General features: G+C 40.7%; 1 protein-coding gene across 4 annotated transcripts in view; it reads left to right on the top strand.

The window, feature by feature from the left end:
* Positions 1-23,221, top strand: part of ABCA1 (ATP binding cassette subfamily A member 1) — a 154,886-nt gene that overhangs the window by 78,342 nt on the left and 53,323 nt on the right. For all 4 annotated transcript variants that reach the window (XM_068234425.1, XM_068234428.1, XM_068234427.1 and 1 more), the window contains exons 8-17: positions 5,480-5,563; positions 7,573-7,828; positions 12,320-12,459; positions 16,066-16,182; positions 19,418-19,615; positions 19,712-19,917; positions 20,458-20,634; positions 21,263-21,485; positions 21,624-21,845; positions 22,837-23,041. In XM_068234425.1, the coding sequence (XP_068090526.1) occupies positions 5,480-5,563; positions 7,573-7,828; positions 12,320-12,459; positions 16,066-16,182; positions 19,418-19,615; positions 19,712-19,917; positions 20,458-20,634; positions 21,263-21,485; positions 21,624-21,845; positions 22,837-23,041 (1,828 nt within the window). The remainder of the gene's footprint in view (positions 1-5,479; positions 5,564-7,572; positions 7,829-12,319; positions 12,460-16,065; positions 16,183-19,417; positions 19,616-19,711; positions 19,918-20,457; positions 20,635-21,262; positions 21,486-21,623; positions 21,846-22,836; positions 23,042-23,221) is intronic.

Here is a 23,221-nt window from a genome sequence, read left to right as displayed (position 1 = left end):
TTGTCCGAAAGTGTTTGGCTGTTCTCCTTTCACACGAGTGTACAGCTTTAGGAAATAAAAGTTATAATTACCTAAATGTATAAAATACATGTTCAGCACTTATGAAGCAAAAAAAAATGTACAAATAACGATAGAAAAGTAATATCAAAGATTACTTAAAAATGTAGAGCCTTCACAAGGCCTCATTCATGCTGAAACATTTTACTAACGATTTCAGCTTGTCTGTAAATTGCTAGTGCTTGGAAAAGCGCTCTGGCAATGCAAATCAATGGTAGTGTTTACAGTGTAGCAATCACCAGTGATTAGCTGAAATTACAAACATGGTGAATGCTGCATTTTTTTGCGATTTTGCATTGATTCCTTTTCAGTGTTAAAGTATCATAAAATGCAGTCATTTTCCTGTACAGTGAAAAATCACTGGAAATTTGCTTTGCAAAAGCGAGTAATTTTGCTAGCGCTTTGCGATTCCCAGTGTGAAAGGAGCCAGTGCCTTATAGATTAGGTGATTGAAAGAAAAGATGAGACAACGTATGAGAAACGCTTATATATGAGTTGTTTTTGGTGCAACGGGTGCAATTATGTGCAATCAGTTTCTACTCTAAGAGGATAGAGTGTTCCGGTACTTTGCAGCATTTTTAAAAAGAGTTTTTGAGGTTAGTTTTTAGTTCACTATATTAAATCCAGCTGATTATAGACTGTTTCTGTTACTTTGTCCAGTGTCCAATGTGTGTGTGTTGAGCTGAGTCTGCTTGGCTGTAAGTAAACACATTCCATGAGGCGTTGTGGCTGTGCTGCAAGTCCATTTCAGTGCTGAGCACTTGCATCTGTAGATAGTGTTACACAGCAAAGTAAGATAGGAGAAAGCATTGCATTGTGGGTAGAGAAGGAAGACTCAGACAAGCTCTGAACATGCAGCTAAGGTCACACTGTATAGCTGATAAGAAAAATGCAGAGCTCATGTCCTCCTCCTGTCTTGTGCGATGCAGATGTAACATAACCTCATAGCCTCGGTGACAGGTTCAGATATACCAGAGACAGGTGTGTGACAGTATTCCAGCAACTCACCATTTAAACTTACATTTTACTATAGTTCATGTATTACATTAACACGGCCCTAATTCTTCACTGCAAAGTGTGCCAAATAACATCTTAAGAAAACAGTAAAGCCATTAAAGCTCTCAAATGCATAACTGTTATATTCTCCTTAAGATGTGCAATCCATAGTGGCTTAATGACATTAATGGTATGGTAGATTTCTGCTGACACATGGAACAACACTGACCTACTAGTCATTGCTCCATAAACCATCTAACACATACCATAGTCTCAGGGTCTATAACTGCACTCCATCATGCACAATTTCCTATCAGCTGGTTCCAACAAGATTACTCCAGTGTTACAGAGAGTAGATCTTTCTTGCTTACCAATTATAAAGTGATTTCATTAGCACCATTTTAGCATAATGGTTTCCCGTTTGATTATGAATCAGTATTTACAGGGTTAGTGTACTTATACTTAAGTTTGTCTAATTAATAATGCAATATACAGACATTTAATTATTTAACCCCCATTTTTAAAGGACCACTATCGTGAAAATCGTAAAATTTAAAATACATGTAAACACGTACAAAGAGGAAGTACATTTCTTCCAGAGTAAAATGAGCCACAAATTATTTTTCTCCTATGTTGCTGTCACTTACAGTAGGTAGTAAAAATCTGACAGAACCGACAGGTTTGCACTAGCCCATCTCCTCATGGGGTATTCTCAGAGTTTTCTTTATTTTCCAACACACTTAGTGAATGCCAATTGCTCCGTCCAACTGCCAAATTGGTGTGCAGCAAACAGGGAATCTGCCCATCTTCTTTGTATAAATCTTTTTCAGGGAGTGTCTTTATAAAGAATAAAGGTCATGCTGAGAATCTGGGGGATTCATGGGGTGAAGAGATGAACTAGTCCAAAACCTGTCAATAGTGATACAGAAATGTGAACCCCAGATGTACTGTAATGGTACAAAATGTTTCTCTGCTTATACTGATAGCAAGCAATTTATGGTGTGAGCTAATCTCTACTTGAAAACACTGAGTAATGGTCTGCTGACTCATCTTAGCTTATTTCCTAAATGTAAATATGGGCAGAGATAATCTTGTATTTTAGGATAAAAAGAAAATCAGCAGTTCATGTGCATTACATTATTAATCAGAGCCTCATTGTGATACTGTCACTTTAATACATAGAATGCCCATTATAAACAATGTCCTATGTCTTGTTATGTCTCTGGGTGTTTGTTTTTGCTACGGTATCCTGAGTAGATAGCTCCTATTTGGTACACTGTCGTGCATGGGGGCTGGTGCTGTTCCAATGTATAACAATGCAAAACAAACAATAGTAGTGCTATTTCTAAACTGCTTCTGAATTCCAAGATATATTAGTGTACATTTAGTATGTACGCTAATGAGTTTGGCACGGACTACTGATAATACTATTATTGGTAATAATATACTACCGATATTTCACCATATAATGCTTAGCTAGCCTCAAAAAAAAATCCTAACCTCCCACACGTGGCCCACAGACTTTCCATTCCCTTTACAAACATTGTAACCCTAAGGCAGTAGGGCAGCCACCCTCCGGTGTAGCTCCAGTGTGTACACTGGGATCTGAGGCATCTTTTGACGCATTACCCAGAGTTTATTATGTGAAGTTCCAGAGATCTATGAAGTCACTGTGCTTCGATTCAGTCAATATCCTGAGTGAGTGTTATTGTTCTCCCTTCAGTAATATGAACTGATGTCATGGCTACTGAATAATTGCATGATTCTTCTAAGAGCTGGTCAAGCACAAACACAGCACAATGCTTGTTATGGATGAGTTTTCACAGAAATCTCGTGATTGGTTGTGACCTTTAGCATTATTTATGCACAGACATTATTTATGGTCATGGACAACAGTTGTGTTATTAAAATGGTTTTAAGCCTTTTATTCACATGTACTATCCTTTTGTTATAAGAGTGCCTGGATATGTAATAAAACGTTGCAACTGTATTACCAAAGGCCACCCTTTATTACATTCATAACACTCAGTTTATACATGTTCCACCAAAGGTAATGCTGGCATTGCTTATGGCCGCAGTTCTGGGACCTTTAACTGAATGTATGCGTTATCAATTTAGTTTATATTTTAATGCATATACAATGTTTTCTTTAGTTTAGCAATAAAATGCAAAATAGATTGTGCTGCAGTTGCCTGGTGCTGGTCTATGTATTGCAGTCTTGCACTCTTCATTATCCCAGTAAGAACCAAGGCCCCTCCAGTGACATGCATAGCAGAGGGTTGAGATGACTGCATTGCATAGGCTCTCATTTAGTAAAGAAATATGACTTCAGTGAGGAAAACAATGGAATACAACTATAGCTATCAATTGATTTTGTCATACATAGTAAAAGCTTCTTTTTGTCCCAACAATATTTATTAAAGAATTTATTCAAAGAGTAATTCCTGCCAATGTCTTGTATTCTGGAGAACTGGAACCACTGTTGGGTTTACTGCTGCCTGGGTTCCATCCGTAGAAAATTATCCTAATTTCCTGGCCCAGAACAGGAAGTAGGGTGAAATATCTACAGTGGATATACAGGGTCCTGGTTGTGGAGATTTCACTCCTGATAGGGTCACATAAAACAAAAAGGGGGCAAAGGATTCCGTGGTTAAGGAAATAAATGCCTTAAAAGGTTATAAAACATTTCCACTCTTTCCAAAACTAAAATAAAACCATTTGACTGGAATTTCATTCCAAAAGGAAGGAATAAAGCCATATAAAAAAGCAACAGAGGGCATGACAAGTCACAATAGTGACACTGTTTAAAATTTGGCTTTGTAAAATAATAGTTTTATAATTATAGTCCTGAATTTTCTTTTGATTGATTGCACTGCATCAAAGCAGGGGAGAGGCAGATGTAATAATGCTCTGAGAGACAATGGTGGAATGGGTGGAGATGTATGCAGGGCTGGTTTCTTTAGTTATCTATTGTACTGCTAATATTACATGGAAACGCAGACGCCAAAAATCCTGTCATGGTAGCAATTGTATTGATGCTGTTTAACTATGCTGAATGAATAGTTACGGTACCTGTTTGCCCCCCATTCTCACACAAACCCTCACCTTTCCCGGTGCCTAACACTACCCCCCCCCCCTCCCCCCACACACACATGCACACTCACAACCACACATATAGTGCCTGACAACAGCCCCCCACCTATTACCTAACTTCCTAACACCCCCCCCCCCCCCCTGTGCCTAACACCTCTACCTAAAGCTAATCCCAGCACCCACATGACCCCTATTTGTAGGCGTACATCTACAAATGGACAAAGAGCTGCAATCACTATTCCCTATATGGTAGCCGATCAACTACTATCTGCATTGGGCATTCAACTCACCACCTTGTCAACCAATTAAAGTTCTACTTCCACGCAGCAGTAATAAGTAGAATAGGAAGGCTGCCATTGCTGGTTACCTACAGCCCATTCTGCATATTATTATTATTATTATTATTGATTTATAAAGCATCTGCTGATCTTTCATAGTGAATCATGCAGAAAATGTATGTATACCATGTACTTTGACTCCCCCTCTACTTACTGCATAGATGTTTCAGATCATGTCTTGGAAAAGACCAGAGCTAAAATTGCCATAGAAGTGAGACAAGCAGCATATTTTAGAAGTGTGTATTATGTCGGCCTCCATATATTGCCAGTCCACTTATCCCTTAAAGGATACCACAACTGAAATGTGACATAATGAGATAGACATGTGTATGCACAGTGCCTAGCACACAGATAACTATGCTGTGTTCCTTTTTTTCTTTCTCTGCCTGAAAGAGTTAAATATCAGGTATGTAAGTGGCTGACTCAGTCCTGACTCAGACAGGAAGTGACTACAGTGTGACCCTCACTGATAAGAAATTCCCCTTTTTTACCTCTTTCTTGCTCTCAGAAGCCATTTTCTGCTAGGGAAGTGTTTTATAGTTGGAATTTCTTATCAGTGAGGGTCACACTGTAGTCACTTCCTGTCTGAGTCAGGACTGAGTCAGCCACTTACATACCTGATATTTAACTCTTTCAGGCAGAGAAAGAAAAAAAGGAACACAGCATAGTTATCTGTGTGCTAGGCACTGTACATACACATGTCTATCTCATTATGTCACATTTCAGTTGGGGTATCCTTTAAAGGGGGAGTAATAACTAGGAACATAATATTGTGCAACAAACACATTATTGCGCAGTATAACCTAAATGAACATGTGTGTTGACAGTGAACAGTGACCTGATTTTGCCAAGTGAAAAAAAATCTTTCTGAATATTTAATGTCGTAAATGTAGTACTGGTGTAGACTAGTCTGGTCTGTGTTGAAGGAAGCAAGATTATTTTGGGGAAAAAATGAGAGATTTGAAGTAGTGACCTGTGGTTTCTGCTTATTACAGAAAGAAATGTCATCAAGATCCTTCCCTGTGCTGAGAGAAGTTACAGACAACATGCTGCACAGCCTGGGTGACCTTGCCAAAGAGGTAAGTATAGGGCATCGACCCTTAAGAGCTAGAGGGTGTAGCATTAGACAGAGTGTCCTCATTCATTATCCCAACCGCAAACAGCTAGCTTCTATCTGAGGGAGACCAGGAGCTTAAAATGTTTAGCGTGAATCTACCATACACTTTGACTGAGTGCATAATGCTGTTTATTTTCTTGTGGTCTACATTGAAAAAAGTTTTATTTAAAGGTGACGTTTACACACTTTTTTTAAATACCGCCAACTGGCCCAACACAGAAATGTTATCGGTTTACTGTTTAATTCTGCAATGCAGTATTTTCAGTTGTCAGTGTAAAATGATGAAAAAGAATATAATTAGAGCTGCCACTTTGATTACCTGCATTTTACAGGATGTTAAAAAATAAAAAAAATTGCCATGTCTGTACAACCCTGAATAGATCACCTGATACTTGAAACGACCCCCCCCCCCCCTCCTTACAGTGGGTCCATTTATTACTGAGAACTAATATACAACACTTTTTACATTTAAAGGTGGCCATTAACAGTACATTCTCCCGAATGACAACTGTATGGTCAATCGGATCTGGTACCGCTGATCAATCGCAACAATCGGATTAGACAGTCAATCAGGAAATTATACCGTTAGTGGGCACCTTAAGGAAATTTGTCACTGTCGTTTTTTTGTCTTTGGAATGAGGTGTGAGTTGTGGAACAAACACAGTATGTCTGATAGAAGCTACTGAATATTACTGTACATTTTCTGATTTATATGTCCTTAACTTTTCCCACACTGTCCGGGGTTAGGAACAAAATATAAAGTAATGGATGCAGAGTGAGGCTGTTAGTAGGAGTGTTCGGTTTGCATAAAAAGCTCTGTTTATGTGTAATGAAGTAATGGTCTGATTCATTTAGCTGTAGCGTGGTAAATAAGAGCAGTAAATCTCAGACCAGCATCAACTTGTGCATTGGGATTCCTCTCCAGCTGCTCCTGAGCTAGGCGGCCCCCAGCACTGGGGTGCAGAGTATAAAAGTGATGGACAAAATAAGCAGCACCTCTGAACTTGCTGATGTGGCTAAAGTAGACTTCAGTAAAATAAAGCTGGCAGCGTTCCTAGTGTGGGCGTCGCTAACATTCTCATGCTCTGGAGGAAACGTCAGTCTTTTCTTTCCATAGTACAGAACAAACTGTGCTGTTTGTCTGGATTCACACTCCTCTCCTTCTCCTTGTTTATTGAACTGAGCCTACTCTCTCTTTGTTGGCTTACTGGAACTGATTTAAATGTCTGCAAAACACAAATTTGTGGCCCGTTAAATAGCTGGTTTAGAAGAGTTCTCTAAGATGACATGCTATGCCATTATACAAGTGTCCTGTAAGCCAAAAAGAGGGATTGCTGCTTGTTTGGATTGTAAATAAGATTAATAGAAGTATGCTTTTTGATGATCGCAAAGGAACTGTGATTGACATAGTAATTGCAGTGCCCTGCACAGAGCAGTGCGATCCATTTTACACACAATCCCAAACAAAGTGTCTGCTGCATTTTTCCTGTGTTTGGGTAAAATGAATAGAAGCGCATGTAAATTGCATAGCAAATATGGTGCTATGCGATTTGTTTTCTGACCTCCCTATAAAAAAACTTCCAGCAGTTTTTCTACAATTGAAATCTTACAAACAAGTGAAAATGGTAGTGCACCACAATTGCGATTGCAATTTTCAGTGCGGAAGGGCCCTAACACTCAATTAACTATGCCCATACCATTAAGGATTGCTACTTGGTTATTTATGACTTGTGTTAGGAGGTTTTCAATAAGTTCTCCTCTCTGAAACACTACATGATGATATGATGGACACATCACTGTACCAGAACTGATCAGAGCAGATGTAGGTTTTTGTTTTTCCTGTCAATGTGTTTTAATTATCCCTTTAACCTGACAAGTCATTTATCGGCCATTTTACTTCCCAGCTATACTGAGCTTGATGTACTTTTAGCAGTGGCTGACTCCTTTGCTCTTTGACTTTGACACATTCAGGTTATCACTATGAGGAGTTGGTCGGACATGAGGCAGGAAGTCATGTTCCTAACTAGTGAGAATTCCACAGCTTCACCGACCTCCTTATATCAAGCCGTATCTCGCATAGTGTGTGGTCATCCTGAGGGAGGTGGATTGAAGATCAAGTCTCTCAATTGGTACGAAGATAATAACTATAAGGCACTGTTTGGAGGAACGGAAGGGAGTGAAAATGGCACAGAGGAGGACTCTACATCTATCTATGATAATTCCACAAGTATGTGCATTCTTAATAACTCATTTTAGTGCTAGAAATGTTTTTTGTACTGTTACACACCACAAGTCCCTTCTAGACTCACAGTCTGTCTGAGCTTCTCAGAATGTGATAATGTCATCTCACCTGGGCTGGATGGAAAGCCACTCTGGTGCTCAAATGTTGCAAGGTAGGCTAACTGTTCCAGGAATTTAAAATAGTGACCTGAAGTTTGTTTGGTTGTTTGTTTTTATTTCATTAGTTTTGTGCTACTTATTTAAAGCTTACTACACCACTTTGTGTTCAAAAAATTTAAGTCATATCTGGTAGGCCAAAAAGCTATACAGTTGTTTTAGATTACTCCATTTATAACACACTTTTTTATGCTCAACCCAAAACACAAATTTAAAATGTAATAAAATAACCTTGCCTAGTGTGTATTTGCTTCATCTGACTTGCACTTCCCTGGTTAGTGGGCTTTCTGACAAGTGGCCCTGATGCAGATGTTTTAGAATCAGAATCATGTTTATTTTGCTAAGTACACAGATTAGTACATTCATTTATTTTACCCACATGTTCTGTCTCCTTTTTATTTTCTCACCTTATCTGTATGGTAACTTTTTTGTACCTAGTAAATAGTAAAAAAAAAAAAACTTTATAAATAAGAAGGAAAAGTTAATCATGGACAACTTATTTTAAGGAATTTTGTAGCTCTTTATGAAGTTATTAAATAAGGAATACTAACACAATCTATCAAACACCAAAAAGTTCATGGAATAAAAATAATGTTAAACATTTTGTACTTTTGCCTTTTGTCTAATCTATACATATACATATTGGGCTGCGCCATTATTATTGAGGAGTTGATGACAGACTTTAGCGCTCTTGCGTGTTTTCCTGTAACTGCTGTCTTCAGGATGCTGGAAATACACATATTATTTCAGGAAATGGCCATTGATGGGCAGTTCTGATAGCAATAGTTATTCGTGGGAAACTGTAATATTGGAATATGTGTATTGTTATGTATAGGGTGTATATCTAACTTTGTTGGATTGGAATACATTACAGTATTTATCAGTAATTATATTTTTGACTTGATTTTGGTGTTAAACGCGGTTTGCTTTAATTATGAGCAGCAGTAATTTAATATTATTGCAGGAAACCTGAAATGGGAGAAACATTTAAAGATAACCTGAACTGAAAATAAAAAGTCAAAATAACCATACACAGGTCATACTTACCTCCGGTGTAGTCTATTCATCAATCTCTTTCTCCTCTCCTGTGTCCCATTTGTCCACTGTGATCAATGGAATTCTCCATTGTCCATTTTAAAAATGGCCATTACCCCATAACAGCTTCCTGGTCAGCACACTGTTAAACTGTAATATCACCCACTTGAGCCATAGGGAAACATGAACATTTACTTGCATATTCAGTTGTAACTGCCAGCTGCTGATATATAACTGACAGCAACTGGTATGTTTCAGTTCTGACAAAATATTGTCAGAACTGGAAGGGATCACTGTAAGAAGAAAATGGTGAGCTTCTGAGAGGAACTGACGGTGAGGTAAGTATGTAATATTCATTTGCAGCTAAGTCGTGTTTATTTTAAATAATTTTACTCTCTACAGGTTCCCTTTAAGGTTCTGTTTGCATACTCCCTACTGAACATTGCTACATGCCCCTCTGTTGAGCTGATCCTTTGCCTCTTATACCTACTGTGTCACTATTACCAAATGATTGTGCATATCAGGTGTTCTGTCTCCTTTGGTTGCTTGTTTGCTTGTCTTATCTATGTGACCCAAACACTATTAAAGCCCAAAAGCACAAGGCGACTGGCAGTGTTTAAATGGAAATAAAGATGGCAGCCTCCACATCCCTCTAACTACAGGTCTCCTTACACACAGGACCTGACTAAACTGTGTAGTACCGTATTTTTCGGACTATAAGACGCACTTTTTCTCCCCCCAAAGGTGGGGGGGGGGGGAAGTTGGTGCGTCTTATAGTCCGAATACTAAATTTTGTGACTGCCATTGTCCTTCCCCTTGACCCCTCTGGTGTCTGCTGTCATCCCCTCTGGTGTACACTGCCCCCCCCCCCCCTCTGGTATCGCTGTCCCCATCTCCGTGACCCCTTTGATGTCCTCTGTCCCTTTAACATAGATACTGTGAGCGCTGCAGATTACTAGCAAGTACCGGTACATACACACCGAGGGAAGGGGCCACACATCTTCACATATCCCCCCTCCACGCTGGTGTCCTTTGCCCCCCCCCGATAGAGAACGCTGCAGGTTACCGGCAAGTTTTTTCAGAACACGGGAAGGAGCCACACATCATCGGAACGCAATACCCAATCAGGCAGGGGGCGCTGCGTGAGACGGCCAATCACAGCACTCTCTTCTCACTGCTTCCTCCCAATCACCAGCCCGGCTGATAGAGCCCTTGTCCCGCCCTCGAGACTATCGGGAAGTCTGTGATTGGCCGGCTCGCGCAGCGCCCCCTGCCTGATCGGGCATTGCGTTCTGAAGCTGTGTGGCTCCTTCCCGTGTTCTGAAAAAACATGCCGGTAACCTTCAGCGTTCTCTATCGGGGGGCAAAGGACACCGAAGTGGAGGAGGGATATCTGAAGATGTGTGGCCCCTTTCCTCGGTGTGTATATACCGGTACTTGCTAGTAATCTGCAGCGCTCTCGTTATCTATTTTTTAAAGGGACAGAGGACAGCAGAGGGGTCACGAGGATGGGGACATCGATACCAGAGGGGGGGGACAGTGTACACCAGAGGGGATGACAGACACCAGAGGGGTCACGGGGATGGGGGACAGCGATACCAGAGAGGGGGGTGGGGGACAGTGTACCCCAGAGGGGATGATGGGCAGGGACAGCAGACACCAGAGGGGGGGGGGCAGCAGACACCAGAGGGGGAACAGTGTACCCCAGAGGGGATGATGGGCAGGGACAGCAGACACCAGAGGGGGGGTTGGGGGGACAGTGTACACCAGAGTGGATGATGGGCAGGGGGACAGCGATACCCGAGGGGGCCAAAGACAGGTGGAAGGGACACAGAATGCTGGAAGCCACCTTCTGGCATTGGTAATGAAAAGCAGCATCTCTCCAGCAAGGCACCCTCCTGGTAGCACTGTCTTCCCTCTCCATATTAGGATGCGATCATCCCAGTGGCCAGCCAGCTGAGAGGCTGATTTCTTTGCGACCTGCTGCTATAGACAGGACTCAGCTGAAGAGCTGCTAAAGGAGCTAATTAGTTAATGGCAATAGTTTCCGTTTCTGTGATTTTATCAGAGAAGCCACTGGAGGACAGAGTATGCAGGGACAGGGGGACAGAGGAGGACATGGGGGGATACAGGAGGAAATAAGGACACAAGATGTACAAGGAAGGCACAAGGGGGACAATAATTGGGGCAGAACATGTACAAGATGCTCCTGGACCATGGACGCACCAGGTTTAGTATAATTTTTTTTTTCATGATTTTTATGCTCTAAACTTGGGTGCGTCTTATAGTCCGGAGCGTCTTATAGTCCGAAAAATACGGTACATAGGATATTTCGTTTAGACATAGTATATACAGTAATTCAAGTTATTTGTTGAACTTCATGCGCCTAGGGTATAAAACAGAAAATTGCTTACGGAAAGCAGCCACATTTTGCTGTCACTTTTGTAGTATAGGTCCACTCAATACGAACAGTTTAGTTGTAGTCTCGTGGACTGAGCGGTCTATTATCTTCTCATACTGCTGAGGCTCTTTGGTGGTGCAGTTCTCATTGTTATATATCTCAGCTTACTTCCTGTCCACAGCAAAGATACAATTTCTTTCATTTGTGAACTGATAGATACAGTAAGGTGCATGTGCAGTGTCCATATCCATCTAGGACAGGCATGTCCAAAGTCCAGCCCGGGGCTAAATGCAGCCAGCCATGCCTTTTCTGGGGGCCCGGTCGTAGCTGTGGTGCTGCATGCAGGGGCCAACTTTTGTTGCCTCTCTGCCTCCCCCTTTATTCACCTCAGCCACCACTGTAGCAGTAGCAGCCACCACTATGCCAGCAGCAGTAAAAGTTATTGATTAGCAGCTGCCACTGTGCTAACTGCACATGTTCTATATGGGTTATTTCCTGTGGAAAATGTTTATTTGACAGAATGCCACGGGTATAGTGTACCTAACTGCAATCAGCAAAAACTGTGTTTAATTCAGGTAGTTTGACCCCCCCCCCCCCCCCCAGCACTCTTAAAAACTGTGTTATTGCCCTTGGCCTAAAGAGTTTGGACACCCCTGATCTAGGAGGTATATATAACTTAGAACTGCAGCACAGAGAATTGTCTACTGTAGTCCCTGGCTCATATACAATATTAATGTTAGATTTTAACTCAAAAACCTAAAATATTAAGTGTGGATTTCCCTTTAAAAAAAAAATGAATATAATAGGTTGTTATGTACAAAATAGACTTTTCAATTTGAAGCATGTTTTATACATATTGCCTTGACATATGTTATCTGTCTCTAGCTCCTTACTGCAATGAACTGATGACCACACTGGAGTCCAGCCCAATTTACAGAATGATCTGGAGAGCGCTAAAGCCTTTACTAGTTGGCAAAATCCTTTATACACCCAACACTCCAGCCACACGCATGTTAATGTCAGAGGTAAGAAGCACAACGTCTGTGTTAGTTACTGTTACCATTATGCAATAATACGACAATGCTCATGTATCTGATTGGCAGTAGTGGATCTCTCAGTCCGTTTGCCTCTTTCCCAGAACTAACATGCCAAAGAATGTTGTCCTTAGGAAGAATTTGTATTCACATATTTCAGCAGCCTTTCCATTCTTCCTCTTACTGAACAGATTTTAGAAATTAAAAAGTACGGATTGCCAATGGTGACATTTCCTCTTGCAGTACAGAACAGGGTGTTTTACATTACCAGCACTGTCTGCATCCTGTCAGGTGTCCTTTCTTGTGCACATATGTATGTATTGTATATTTGTGTTAGAAATCACATGTACTTGTTGTCATGCAATGCCTTGCTTAGTTTGTTTAGCAGCGACTGTCACATTTACTTTTGGCCTTGGTATGCTTTTAGGTTACTTACACAGTTCATTACATTCTTACAGATGAAGTCATTTTTTCCTTACCCTGCATCTATTTTATCCTAAACAATATATGGGATTAAGAGAACAGAGGTTTTGAATGTGTAAACAGTGTATCTTATGTTTTGTTACATTAGTTTATGAGCCCTACTGAGGTATAATCTGCTACCTCCTTTCATAGTCATTGTTCAGTGGTTCCTAGAAATTAATTTACTCATATCCAGAATGGATTAAGATGAGGCAAGACTGCAGTTTTTGCCCAGCGCTGATGGCCACCTGGCTTTTTTAGTAAGATTTAGTGGGGCCTAGAACCCACCAGGACCCTAGACTCTCCCCATGACCTAGGCAACCGCCTAGGATTGCCTTGTGGATGATCCATCTCTGCCCCTCTGCCCATATCTGTTATTAAATTGTTTACATTATCCTTTTGTTGTGTGGAAGATTATTTATGCTTTGGATACAATGCTCAGCTATAGAAAAGAAAGCCCCTCCTTTATTGGTTTGGGCTGGAGCTATATACTGTAGATTGGCTGCACACCTGCTCTTTTATTGTCATTATCTAAGTAGCCAATTGCGTATGAGAAGTGAATATGCATAAAGTCAGATACAGGTCAAGAGCTTACATTAGGGTTCACATCAAACACCAGAATCGGGAGAAAGATGCGGCCACAGTGATTTTGATTGGGGCATAATTGTTTGTGTCAGACCAGCTGGTTTGAATACTAGTGATAATTGTGGAAATTCTGGGTCCCTCACACACATCATTCTCTAGAGTTTAGTCTAGTTCAAGCTGACAGTTCAGATAACCACATTTTACAACTGTGGTGAGCAGAAAAGTGCTCAATACCTTAAACCATGCTGGATTCCTTCCCTGTCAGTCAAGAAAAGTAAGTTACAGAATACCCAGATAGCTCATGGTGACCCAGAACCGCTGGGAAAGAATAAGGGTCTAAAGTAGACTGAAAAGCCCTCTTACTAAAAAGCAAAGCTGAATATAATTTTGCCTTCTTAACACAGAAGGTATTTGAAATAATTCAGCTGTGGTTTAGCATAATGTATCACTCCTGCATATGTAAACCATCTCTTTTTGCCCTTGAGCTATGCTCACAACCAGAACCGCTGGTGTATAGTGAGCCTATAGCGTGTACATTATGCAGAGCCACACCAATCCAGCATACATATAGCTTTTTCAGAGTTTCTGGTCCCCCTCACATGGCAGTTGAAGAGTAGAAAAATGCATAGCCCGATTTGCTGGATCTTATATTCTGCTCCTGATAAAACTCACTTTATGCTTAGACAGATGGTAGGGTTAGAAGTTGGCATCGACCACAACATTCCAATGCCCAGATTTGCCTTGTGTCAGTAGTTCAGACTGCTGGTTGTTTGGGATGTATCAAAATAGGATATTTGTAGCATGAAAGTGTTGACAGATCAGCGGGAGTTGCGCAATGCAATCATGTCAACATGGACAAAGTCCCTTGCCATGAATAACAGAGTCTGTTTAAAGGGATACTTAAAGAGAAACTCCAGCCTAGAATTTAACTTTATCCCAATCAGTAGCTGATACCCCCTTTTACATGAGAAATATAATGATTTTCACAAACAGACCATCAGGGGGCGCTGTATGACTGATTTTGTGCTGAAACCCCTCCCACAAGAAGCTCTGAGTACCGCGGTACTCTGGGCAAACTGCCACAATGTAACAATGTTCACAGACAGGAATTAGCTGTTTACAGCTGTCTCTAACAGCCAAAACAGCTAGGAGCAGCTACATAACTTGCCCACAGTAAAAAAGTCACCATCTAATACATGTCAGAATGTGAATCTGGGAGAGGAAAGATTTTACAATGAGCAAACACTGACTAAATCATTTATCCATAATTATGGTAAAAAATGAAGCACTTTTTTTATTACATTATTTTCACTGGAGTTCCTCTTTAAGTCTGCTAAGAAAAATGACTTTTACTCACCTGGGACTCCCCTCAGCCCCCTGCAGCTGAACGATGCCCTTGCCGTGTCCCTACGATGCACAAGGACTCGCTGGCGGCCACTTCCAGTTTGGCCGTCACCGGCCGAATTAGCGCCCTCTATAATGCTATTGCGGCCGGGAACGCGGCTAATCAGCCGTGTTCCCAGCCTGTCGGCCGGTGACAGCCAAACCGGAAGTAGCCGCCGGCGAGTCCAGGCGCATCGGAGGGACACGGCGAGGGCACCGTTCAGCTGCGGTTGGCTGAGGGGAGCCCCAGGTGAGTAAAAGTCATTTTGTTTTGCAGACTTAAGGTTTCCTTTAACCACTTGCCGACCGCACACTCATACCGTGCGGCGGCAAAGTGGTAGCTGGAGGACCAGCGACGCAACTGTGCGTCGCCAGGTGCCTCCCTAATTAATCAGGAAAGGCCGCTCGCGCGAGCGGCCGTTTCCTGTTAGATCACGGAGCGGGTCTCTGTGAATAGCCTGCGAGCCGCTGATTGCGTCTCGCAGACTAAATGTAAACGTAGGAGACATTTGTCTCCTTTGTTTACATTGTACGGCGCTGCTGCGCAGCAGCGCCGTAAGGCAGATCGGCAATCCCCGGCCAATCAGCGGCCGGGGATCGCCGCCATGTGACAGGGGACAGCCTGTCACTGGCTGCACAGGACGGATGGCGTCCTGTGCAGCCCCGATCACCGGGGATGAGCAGGTAGGAGAGGGAGGGGGGAATTTCGCAGCGGAGGGGGGCTTTGAGGTGCCCCCCCACCGCAACATGCCTGCCCACCGGAGCGATCAGACCCCCCTGCACATCATCCCCATAGGGGGGAAAAAAGGGGGGCGATCTGATCGCTCTGCATGAAACATGATCTGTGCTGGGGGCTGCAGAGCCCACCCAGCACAGATCACAAAAAATAAGGCTGGTCCTTAAGGGGGGGTAAAGGGTGGGTCCTCAAGTGGTTAAGGGCAAAAGCAGGCCATATCATGTATCAGTATTGTGTTCCTAATAAAGCTCTCAATAAGTGTTATATATATTATACAAGGTTGTATTTACAAAATATGTGTATTGTTGCATATTTGTTGCATATTTAATGTTTTCTTTTTCCTTTTTTTTGTTAGTTTAATGGGAACACTACATGTATTACAGGATATTGCAGAGTGTTTGAAACTATTCTATACTCTGGATTTATTTCAGGTAAACAAAACCTTTCAAGAGTTGGGTGTGTTCCGGGATCTTGGAGCGATGTGGGAGGAAATTCGACCACAGATAGAAACCTTTATAGAAAGTAAAAAGGAAATGGACCTCATAAGGGTGAGTAATGAGCGCTGCTGAAACTGTGCAACAAAGGAGCCTATTTGCAAACAACTGCCCCTCAGATAACTGGTTAGCAGTTCTTTCTTGTCCATGTTTGGAAATCAGTTTTTTGCTTTGAGGTCATAGTATTTATAAAAGGCCATTCACTTCTCTGATCACCTACCACAGTTACCCTAGACTTGCGATCAGAAGCTCCAGTCACTTGAATGGAGTAACTGACTGACAGTCAAAAAAGCAGCATTACAAAACCCATTGACTTACATTGTGGTTACAAACCACTATCAAAGGGCTACAGATGTCAAAAGTTGCAGACTCCTCGATTTTAGCTTCCACGTTCATCACCATTCAAGTGCCAAATACCATCTGGTGATTATAAAGAGTGATCAGGTTAACTGACTCTATAACTATTGCAAAAATGCTAATCATGAAGAATTCGCATTGCTTAGAAAAGCACTGCTCAGTTTAGGTGAACAAAACTTGTATAAACATGGCAATTCTAAAAAAAAATACTGGAACCATACTGTAGAAGAGCATCGGTTGGAGTATACTGATTTTTAGGTATTATTGGTGATTTATCTTCCCTTTATTCTAGCATTGTCCTGTAAATGATCTCCCACAATGAAAATGTTGTAAAAAGTGAGAGGGAACAAAAAACTCTAGGCAGAAAAATAGCAGATTAAAGAGGTGGGCTCATATATTTAAAAAAAACCATAGACTACCTGATCCGGTGGACTGGGCGGATCAGGTAGCCACCATCCACGCTGCTCTCCGTCTGAGGCCTGCTATGTCCAACTTTCACTTTCGTGACCTCTGGGTCACGATACTGGAAGGAGAAAGAGCTCTCTCTCCCAGCGTACAGGGAGACAGGGGAGCTGCAGGGGGCATGGCCAGGGAGAGACAGCTGCCCAATGGCAGCTCTGGAAAGCCTGCAGGAATGCCTCTAGTAGGGGTTTGGAGTAGGGAAACCCTCTCCTCTCATTACCCTCCGAGATAGCAAAACAAATATTGTCACTAATTTCGGGGGGCTATAGTGCAGCGGTAGGGGGCAGAGATCGGCAGTGAGGGGACACAGAGGCATGTCATGGGGCAGAGATCGGCAGTGAGGGGACACAGAGGCATGTCATGGGGCAGAGATCGGCAGTGAGGGGACACAGAGGCATGTCATGAGACAGAGAACATGCCTCAGTGTCCCATCTGCCCCATCTGTTCCCTCTTCTCTTTAAAAATATGGGAACAACTGATGATTAAAGAATGAGTCCTCCTGAAGGCATCTTTTTAGATATGGGAAATCTTAATAAATGTTTCATCCATTGACAGCTAGAGTCATTCAGTCACACAAATAAGATAAAACGTTTAGGAGTAATTAAAGAAAGCTATATTTTATTTTGCATTTTTAATAATAAAATTTGTGCTGGAAGAAACAGTAGCTTAAGAAACATCAACAAAAAGACTGGAAAGAAATGTGTTAATATGGTTCAAAATATTTATTGGAAGCTGGTTACATCAGATAGTCTTGCACTCCACCCAGTGAAGAAATATGTCTCATCATTCAGGAACACAACTTTCTGTTTTGCATTTGTAATTCCAGTACATGATGGATTTTGGTCACTGTTGTCTTGGTTACTAATGAAAAGCACATGAGTTATACTAATACAATTTAAAGATCAGTGATTGTATTTTCTGCATGGATTGATAATAGCATTTATTTATAACTACCTGACATACATAAAATTGCACAGCTAATTGTAGTTTATGTCATGCTTGTTTGACAGAGCTAGACATTTTTGCTCTCATTTGGAAGCAAGTTACTATACTCGAAGTATACCACTAAATTGATTTTTTTTATGTCTTGTGTACATAGTTTATGAATTAATTATAGACAAATGAATTGCTAAACTCATAGCAGGCTTTCAAAAAGTTTATAAGTGTATTAAGTGGATTTATATTGTCAACTGCATGTATACATTTCCAACCTCGTTAATTGGGTAAAGCATTTAAAATTCCAGTTTTAAAAATATAGAATATTATTGATGTCTGACAGCAATATTACCATAAATAATCATGTGTGTAATTTTCTTTTGTGCAGAAGACATATCCTGAACCTTCTCTAAAATATCACCATAATATATTATACAGTTAAAGAAAAAAATATGTTGTCATTTTTTGCAACTCTGTTGGCTTAAAAAGAAAGCCCCATGTCAGTGAGTGCTGATTGCCCACATTCTCTGTTGAAGCTAACTCATTATGATCAGGATGGGATCAATTGATTATGGTATCTCGTTTTTTCAGTCTCTGATTGGCTAGTGATGATCACATGATTGAGTTTCACTTCTGCTTACTGTGCAAGCTAAAGTAAACTGTGTACGGTAAAATAAAACAAGAAACAGCAGAGTCATGATTGTGACCATTTACTTATTATTCACATGATAAAATATATCACATGCTTCATCCTGTTATATTCTATAGGATAATGCATTTAGAGAGAATTTATCATTTCAAATACGATTATGTCAGACAATTTCACTACATGAGTGTCAGGGTGCCCATACATTACTCGATTTTTGGCATCGATAGCCAGCCGATTTGATCAAAATTATTGAATCTGGCATATATGGATGCCACATCATGGCCACCCAATCATCATTGGAAACAGTGTGTGACTTCTTGACTTCCCCTGCTTTTGCCCTCCCAAGTGTATGCCCTCCCCTATGTCCATGGTGACTGTTGAAGGCCTATCTATCATGTCAGCACGCATCCTCACCTTTACCAGGTGACAACAGCGCATGTAGAGAAGTCACTTCATGCGCCGGTGTCATGTGGTACAGGTGCTTGCGGTGATGCCGGGCACGGGAGGAGACCAGAAATTACTCCATTGGACAGGTGAGAGGTCCACACTCACCATGGGCACGAGGGAGACACATACACTGTGGGAAGTGGCTCAGCGGGTGGAGGTGGAGCTGGGATTTCATGCTGAAATCTATTGGAAATCTGTTTCAGTGTGTGGGAAAGCAATAGATCCCTCGCGGATCACATGCGATCAGCGATCAGAGAGCGATCTATCTTATGGTCAATCTAGTGGCAGATCGACAGGTGTATGGCCAACTTGAGCAGAAGCTGATATAGTAGTTGCATTTTTTTTTCTCCAAAACTCTAGGATACTGTTTAATCAGTTTGAAGTAATTGATACCTATATAAAACATGCATATAATTAACTATTTAACTTTTCTTTTAGACTTTATTGACCAATAAAGGCAGCAAGCAGTTCTTAGATCGCCAGCTAAATTCAACAGGCTGGACATCAGAGGACATCTCCAGATTTCTAGCTAAAGACCCAGCAGATGCACAGGAGGAGAGTGGAAAAGCTTATACCTGGAGAGATGCTTTAAACGAAACTGACCGTATTGTATTGACCATGTCACGATTCATGGAGGTGAGCAGATTGCTTGAAAATGAATCATTTTTTCCATGCTTTCTAGTGTATGTAAAGTATCATGCTTTTTCTCAATGGCATATTATCTCTTTTCAGTGTGTCAACTTGAACAAGTTAGAACCAGTGGACACAGAAGAGGGTCTTATTGACAAGTCCATGGAACTTCTAAATGAGAGGAAGTTCTGGGCAGGTGTAGTCTTTGTAGAGCTGCCTGAAGATGAGACAGTGCTGCCTCAACACATCAAATATAAAATCCGCATGGACATAGACAATGTGGAGAGAACAAACAAGATTAAGGATGGGTGAGTTCTTACAAACTCTCTCCTTTATTGATCGATTTTTACTTCACCCAATATCATTTCACAGGTCCAGAGTTCACAGAAAAGATTATTTCCATATCTTGCTACAAGTACTTTATTATCATCTAGATACGAAGATAATTATATGTTAACTTTTAACTTAACTGTTACAAAAATACGTTTTTTTTTCTATATATTGCTCTGATGTCATATAAAACTATGTACATTTTTAAGAAATTATTTGATATGCAAAGTATAATCTGATGTATGATGCATGCTGTTGTGCATATATATGATTCTGTGGAGAAAGGGGGAGAAAGGAAGGAGACCTTCCAAACACTAGGGAAGACTTGTACAGATATACGGTAATCTAGTCAGACTGGATACTCTCAACAGCAATTGTTGGATGTCTGTGTGTGATTTTAGTCTGGAATTGCTGTTTGTGATTCTGCTGTTCATCTATTATACTACTCACACTATTCTGATTTAATAAGTGTGCTTAAAATTTCCATTTTGTCATTTTTATTTTTTATTTACTGTTAGATATTGGGATCCAGGTCCTCGTGCTGATCCATTTGAAGACATGCGTTACGTCTGGGGAGGTTTTACATACCTGCAGGATGTTATTGAGCAGGCAATCATTAGGCTCCAGACTGGTACAGAGAAGAGGACAGGAGTCTATGTCCAGCAGATGCCATACCCATGTTATGTTGATGACATGTACGTTTAATCTTAATGTCATATAATTCATTGCTTGTGGATTACAGATCTAGATGAGACTTTGTAGTCTGTTGCCCATAGAAGCCATTCAAAATGTAGTTATTATTGTTATAGAATAAAAACTGAGTACTGTTGTATTTTTCTTCATGTCTAAGAACACTGGCCATTCAACTGTATGAATTAGGATTCATACCTTCTGTTACTAAACTAACTTGTTTTGATTGGATTTTACCCCAAATAAATGTTGTGGCAGAAGGAGTTTTTGCATTTATAGTGGCACCTTGAGTAACTATGAAGAACGTTGGGGAGCCACAGCATCAACTTTTTAAATCTTTTGAAATTTCATGTCTGTTTCAGTATGATGGGTCTTATCTGCTACAGTGGCTCTATACATACGTGCTGAAATGAATAGGGTCATGTAAAATTGTTCCTACATTTGTGTTGTGCAGAATGTTTGTGTAATGGACCCATCATGTGACCAATGTGATAATAAGTTATTAAGTACATAGCAAAATGTCACCAAGCAGCCCTAATGGGCGTAAAATAGAAACGTTTACATCATATAGTAATATCCTTCTTAGTAAATCTGCAGAAGACCTTTAAACTGACTCCATCTTTTCCTTTTCAGATTTCTACGTGTTATGAGTCGGTCACTACCCTTGTTCATGACCTTAGCCTGGATCTATTCTGTAGCGGTAATCATTAAGGGTATTGTATATGAGAAAGAAGCACGACTTAAAGAGACCATGAGAATTATGGGGCTGGACAATGGCATTCTGTGGCTGAGCTGGTTTATTAGTAGTCTCATTCCACTCCTGATGAGCGCCGCCCTCTTGGTACTGATCTTGAAGGTAATTTCAATATACTGATCACAAGTCAAGCTACTGTTGATTGTCTATAGCAGAATATAATTATCTTATACAGACATGTTACTATTGCAACATTGTAATTATTTTTACACAAATATTTTCATTTTTTTTTTTCATCAGATGGGAAACCTCCTACCATACAGTGATCCAGGAGTGGTCTTTGTTTTCTTGTCAATCTTTGGAGTAGTGACTATATTACAATGTTTTCTGATCAGCACATTATTCTCCAGAGCTAACCTGGCAGCAGCCTGTGGTGGCATCATCTACTTTACTCTTTACCTGCCCTATGTGCTGTGTGTAGCCTGGCAAGACTACGTTGGATTTAGTCTCAAGATTTTTGCTGTAAGAGCCTCTGTATTTCCTTGCACTTAGATTTTCATTTTATACCTGTATCGTTTTTAGAATGCCTCGATTTCTTTCCACTATGATGCAGTAGTGAACGTTAGGTGAAATCAGCTCTACCTTTGCTGCAGGGTCAGTGAGGGAACCGGGTGACTCAAGCCCATGGACAAAGAAGTGGATGGGTTCCGCACAATGGTCATTGCAAAATGAATGCCTTTATTTAGTTTAAGCGAAAAACAAACAATCAGTGGCTAACAATTTTCAGATGCACAATGGTCTTTAATCATAGCACAAGTTTGCACTATGCAGTGTAACACATATATACAAAAGACCACCCCCACATCCATTTAGCCAAAGAACACGCCCACTTGGGAAGGACGGTGGGGAGGAAACCAGCATTATAGAGGAAAAACCCATAATGAATAAAAATACACAATGACTTTGCATATGAAAAAGGGGAAATAAACACAAATATGCATAACGAACGCAGAAAAGGTCACAGTATATCAAGGAGTACAGAAAATAAAAATAATAACAATCAAAAACTGCTGGGAACAATGGTATTTAGTATAGAAAAAGGGGCTACACATATAAATACATGCATAAATGTCAGAACAACCTTTCTATATATGGCAGAATGTAGAAATGATGACACAAAACAACCGCCCTCCTCCCCTTGTGGGTTTGTCCTTTGGCTAATTGGAATGGTCTTTTGTATATGAGTTAGACTGCAGTGTGAATTTGTGTTATGATTAAGGACCATTGAGGTCCGAAACATGATAGCCACTGTTTTTTTGTGTTTCACTTATACTAAATAAAGGCATTATTTTTGCAACGGACATTGTGCGGAACCCATCCACTTCTTTGATAGTGAAATAATAAACAGTTGTCTACTGTACAATTTAATATATTTGATCCATTTTGTCAAAATGAAAGAAGAATTATATCCCACAAATCAGCCACCTTAAAATATTCCACATTGGTTTTGCAGAGCTTTTTGTCACCTGTTGCTTTCGGATTTGGCTGTGAAGTTTTTGCCCTTTTTGAGGAGCAAGGTGTTGGAGTCCAGTGGAGCAACCTATTGGATAGCCCTCTTCAAGAAGATGGATACAGTCTTACCACTTCTGGCTTCATGATGCTTTTCGACACACTTTTGTATGCAGTGATGACTTGGTATATTGAAGCTGTCTTTCCAGGTAAGAGTGTGTAAACTACGTAGTCATCTTGAAAATAATCTAGCTAAGGATAATGATTATGGATAGAGACTTATAGCTGCTGAATAATATGAAATAGTTTTGTCTTTATGTATTTTGTATGGTGTGATGCAAAGCAAAAATGTTGAAGCATATGTATATTCCTGGTGGAACTGCTTAATT

The sequence above is a fragment of the Hyperolius riggenbachi genome, chromosome 1, assembly GCF_040937935.1.
Source record: "Hyperolius riggenbachi isolate aHypRig1 chromosome 1, aHypRig1.pri, whole genome shotgun sequence".
NCBI lineage: Eukaryota > Metazoa > Chordata > Amphibia > Anura > Hyperoliidae > Hyperolius > Hyperolius riggenbachi.
The sequence above is the reverse complement of the archived record's forward strand: the minus strand, read 5'-3'. Positions and strand labels throughout refer to the sequence as shown.